Source organism: Takifugu rubripes, chromosome 10 (assembly GCF_901000725.2).
Source record: "Takifugu rubripes chromosome 10, fTakRub1.2, whole genome shotgun sequence".
NCBI classification, from domain to species: Eukaryota; Metazoa; Chordata; class Actinopteri; order Tetraodontiformes; family Tetraodontidae; genus Takifugu; species Takifugu rubripes.
The window spans coordinates 9,222,042-9,225,644 of NC_042294.1; the positions used below are offsets into that span (position 1 = coordinate 9,222,042).

Below are 3,603 nucleotides of genomic sequence, written 5' to 3' on the forward strand. Positions count from 1 at the left end.
GATGTGATCAGCACAGTGCCTTTATTGAGGCTCTCGGGTCTCATTTCTTTGTCTGCACGTCATCCCTCGTTACGTCAAAAATTTCTATTTCCTTGATGATCCGGTCGGCGATGATTTTTTCGTTTGCGCAAATCATCCGTCGGGACATCAGATCGAAGGGTCCCCCTGAGAGAAAAATGACCCGTTTTAGCACTGATGCTGTTTAAAGGTGGAATGGAGCGGCAGGCGCCGGCCCGAACGCACCGTTCACATCCATCAGGACTCCCCCCGCTTCGGTAACGATGACCGCCCCGGCGGCGATGTCCCAGCAGTGGATCCCGATCTCGAAGAAGGCCTCCACAGCCCCCGTTGCTACTAGACACATGTTAGTGGCGGCGGTCCCAGACCCGCGCAGCCTGCCGGGACAACATTAATCCATCATGGAAGGGGGACACACAGCCATTAGCCGTGCTAGCTAATCAATCAGACATGCTAAAGCTGGTATAGCTTGAGGAGTTACCCGTGCACCGGGATGCAGAGGATCTTCTGCATGGAGCTGAAGATCTTGCTGACTACCTCCTTGCGCCTGTCGGTCCCGTGCTCAGAGATGATAATGGACTTCCTGATTTCTGCAATGGAAGCACGCCTGGGGATTATTATTACGCTCCGACAGGTTTAATTATAGACGCAAAGATGCTATTACTCATACCGCACCAGTCAAAGAGTCCCGCCACCGAATGTCACTGAACCTTTCTATTTATTCATTTAGCCGGAATGTGTTATTGTTATCGGAAAACCATCTGTTCTAACCTTCCGGATCAGCCTTCCAAATATTGGATTTCAGTTTCAAAGCCACGATGGTCGGACGAAAGTCGGGGTTTTTGTCACAACGATCGTGTCTGATGGACTTGTGTCTGGAGTTAGCAGCAGAGGAGGCTAACTAGCTGCAGCAGTTAAGAGGAAACGGGCTAACTCGCCTTGCACATCGGAGACCTGGATCTTCTCGTCGTTGCAGAAAGCTCCTTTCCCCTTCCGGGCCTTGTACATCTTGTCCTCCAAGCAGCTGTACACCACCCCGAACTCCAACTGGAAGCAGGCGACGTTGAATTTTCGGATATTTCACGTGGGGAAAACATCTAAAATGTGAGTGAGCGGCACCTGCTTGTTGACGGCGAAGGCGATCGACACGGCCACGAACGGGAATCTGCGAACGACAAGCGGCACCGTCACTGAGCCGGGTTCGGGTTCTGGTCTCGTGAACGCCGGCGCTGTGGGTGAGCGGGTCTTACCCGTGGACAAAGTTGGTGGTTCCATCCACGGGGTCGATGATCCAGGTGGGTTTGTCCGTTAAGATGCAGGCCTGCCCGTTGGCCACCGACTCCTCCCCGATGAAGCTGCGGCAAAGACGCGGGAAAAGTTCAACGTGGAAAAAGCGGCAGCGGGAATTTCGGCGCCTGCGGGCGCGTCTCACCAGTGCGTCCCCTCTCCGAATTCCTTCTTCAGGGACCCGATGATGATCTTCTCCACCCTCTCGTCGGTCTTGGTGACCAGATCCACGGCCGAGCTCTTGGTCTGGACCTTAATCTCGCTCTCTCCGGCTTTCCTGATCTCCTAAACGAGTCCAGATGGGAACAAAATGTACAAGGGAACCCACTTCCATCCTGGAACCCGGACTTTACCCACCTCTCCGGCGATTCTCGCCACCTCGACTGCGAAGTCGTAGGCCTTCTGCCAGGGATCTTCCATTTCCTTTACAGACTAGGAGCTAACTGGGAAACTGTGTGAGAGGAGACAAACAGGAAGAAGCAAGCAGAAGGTGTCAGAGCCCCCACCTCCTCGAGCGCTTACAAAAGACCGGGTTGCGTAACGACGCCCCGGTTGCCCGTTCCTGCTGCATTATTGCACATCACCTCTCAGAGGTAGAACATCGAGCTGTCACCATTACAGAGGGAAACAGCTGGGGTGGGTGTGGTGCACGCTACACACGCGCACTTTCCGGATCAGAAAAAAAAAAACTTTCCGAAAATAAAATACCGAGTTGGAGAATTGCAATCATCGCTGCATTTGTCAGCTTTATTTACCTCTGGAAGAGGCCGCGGCCGTGATTTACAGTCACTATTATTCATGAGAAGCTCCGAAGTAAAGAGAAGACTGAAGCGGGTAGCATCAAAGCGGGAGGCGCGAGCATTTACGTGAAGAAAACCCAGCTGCTTCCAGCCGGTTTGGGGGAGTCTTACCTTGTGGAGTCACGGGAGGCTGCTGGAGGTGTGACTCCGAGACGCCTCAGCAAGTTCTCTTAAAAACTCTGAGGCAACCTGAGATGACGCACGGGGAAAATTACCAGGCCCGCCCTCCTTTCTGTGCCCTGCGGGTGCAGAGGGTGGAGGAGGACATCCTCCACCCATCAGGCGGACCTGCAGCGACTCGGTGCCAGAGAGGAGCCCTCCTCCAGAGCCCCCTCAACCAGAGAGGAGCCCTCCTCCAGAGCCCCCTCAAGTCGCGGCTCCCGACGAGTCGCAGCCCAGGTGCGGGCTTTAGGGACCACCTTTAGTGTGACCATTCCAAACAATTGCTCCCCCCCCCCTGCGGTTTCCCAGGCTCAGACCCCTTTCTGGTGGGGCGCCGCCCAGGTCTGGTGTGGGGCAACTTGGCCCTGTCGCAAGCCCGGTTGTTCAACTTGCGGAAAGGCGTCTTACAGCAAATTTTATTACCCCACACGTAGAAAACGGCGTTTTGGGGTTGCGTGCAGGGCTGAAAGGCGCAGAGGTGTCCGGATCTGTCTGCCGAGGCTCGTCGGGACACGATGCTCATCGCCCCACCCCTGCATAACTTTATTACCCGTGTTAGAATACCCCAAACAGGTTCAGGCAGTTTACCTGCTGAGGATACAGGAGTGGTGGTGTCGCAGCGGCACAAATAAACCAACAACCTGTTGGACAGGTGGGAGAGGATGTAGAGATGATACCCATCAAATATGTCTTCCAGGGGAGAGCGGTGGCAACAACAACGTCAGTTTGGCTTCTCCCCAAACAGGCGAGTGTAATGAAATCAAAGAAAGGAAAAGAACATTTTCTGCTCCCGAGCAGCAGGAAAACGCAACAATGTTGCCGCTTCCTTTGAGCGCATCCGGCGGCACCGATGATGATCGAGAACCACTTTTGAAAAACACGGCTGGTTGTGAGGATACAGGGAGGCGCAGAAAATGCCCCCAGATGACCTGTCGGGGGCGGCCTGGTGGAGGGCAGAGGAGCTCGTGGAGGGATGGTGGTGAAAGCCCCGACGACAGCACTCCGTTTTCCCACCCCGGCTTTTACGAGCCACCTTTGTTCCTCCGGATTTTACCTTTTACAAGGAAAACCGGTTTCTTGAGGTCAAGGCTTAATGGAGAGGCGGTGGGGGGGGGGGGGGGGGTCAGGTCACGGCTGGGAGGCCAGAACGTTTAAAAGCTGCAGAAGAAGCTGTAGTGGCACCAGAATCCTGCAGTGGCCCAACCTGGGAGGAGACCTCAGAAATACTGCGTTGGTTTACAAGCTTCTGCAGTGTTATTGGTGATTTAGAGGGAATATTCTGCTAGCAGGGAAATGCTAACCGTGCGGCTAAAGGATGATTTGGCACCGGCAGAGC

The 3,603-nt window shown here is 54.5% G+C and overlaps 1 protein-coding gene across 1 annotated transcript; it reads right to left on the reverse strand.

The window, feature by feature from the left end:
- Positions 1 to 2,369, reverse strand: LOC101071543 (inositol monophosphatase 1-like). The gene is made up of 9 exons (XM_003976882.3): positions 2,217 to 2,369; positions 1,663 to 1,756; positions 1,451 to 1,590; positions 1,269 to 1,373; positions 1,138 to 1,183; positions 957 to 1,065; positions 500 to 608; positions 244 to 395; positions 1 to 165 (listed from the first exon to the last, which is right to left on the reverse strand). Exons 2-9 carry the CDS (start codon positions 1,723 to 1,725, stop codon positions 41 to 43), a joined length of 849 nt encoding a protein of 282 aa, XP_003976931.1. The 5' UTR covers positions 1,726 to 1,756; positions 2,217 to 2,369; the 3' UTR covers positions 1 to 40.
- Positions 2,370 to 3,603: the final 1,234 nt, after the last annotated feature.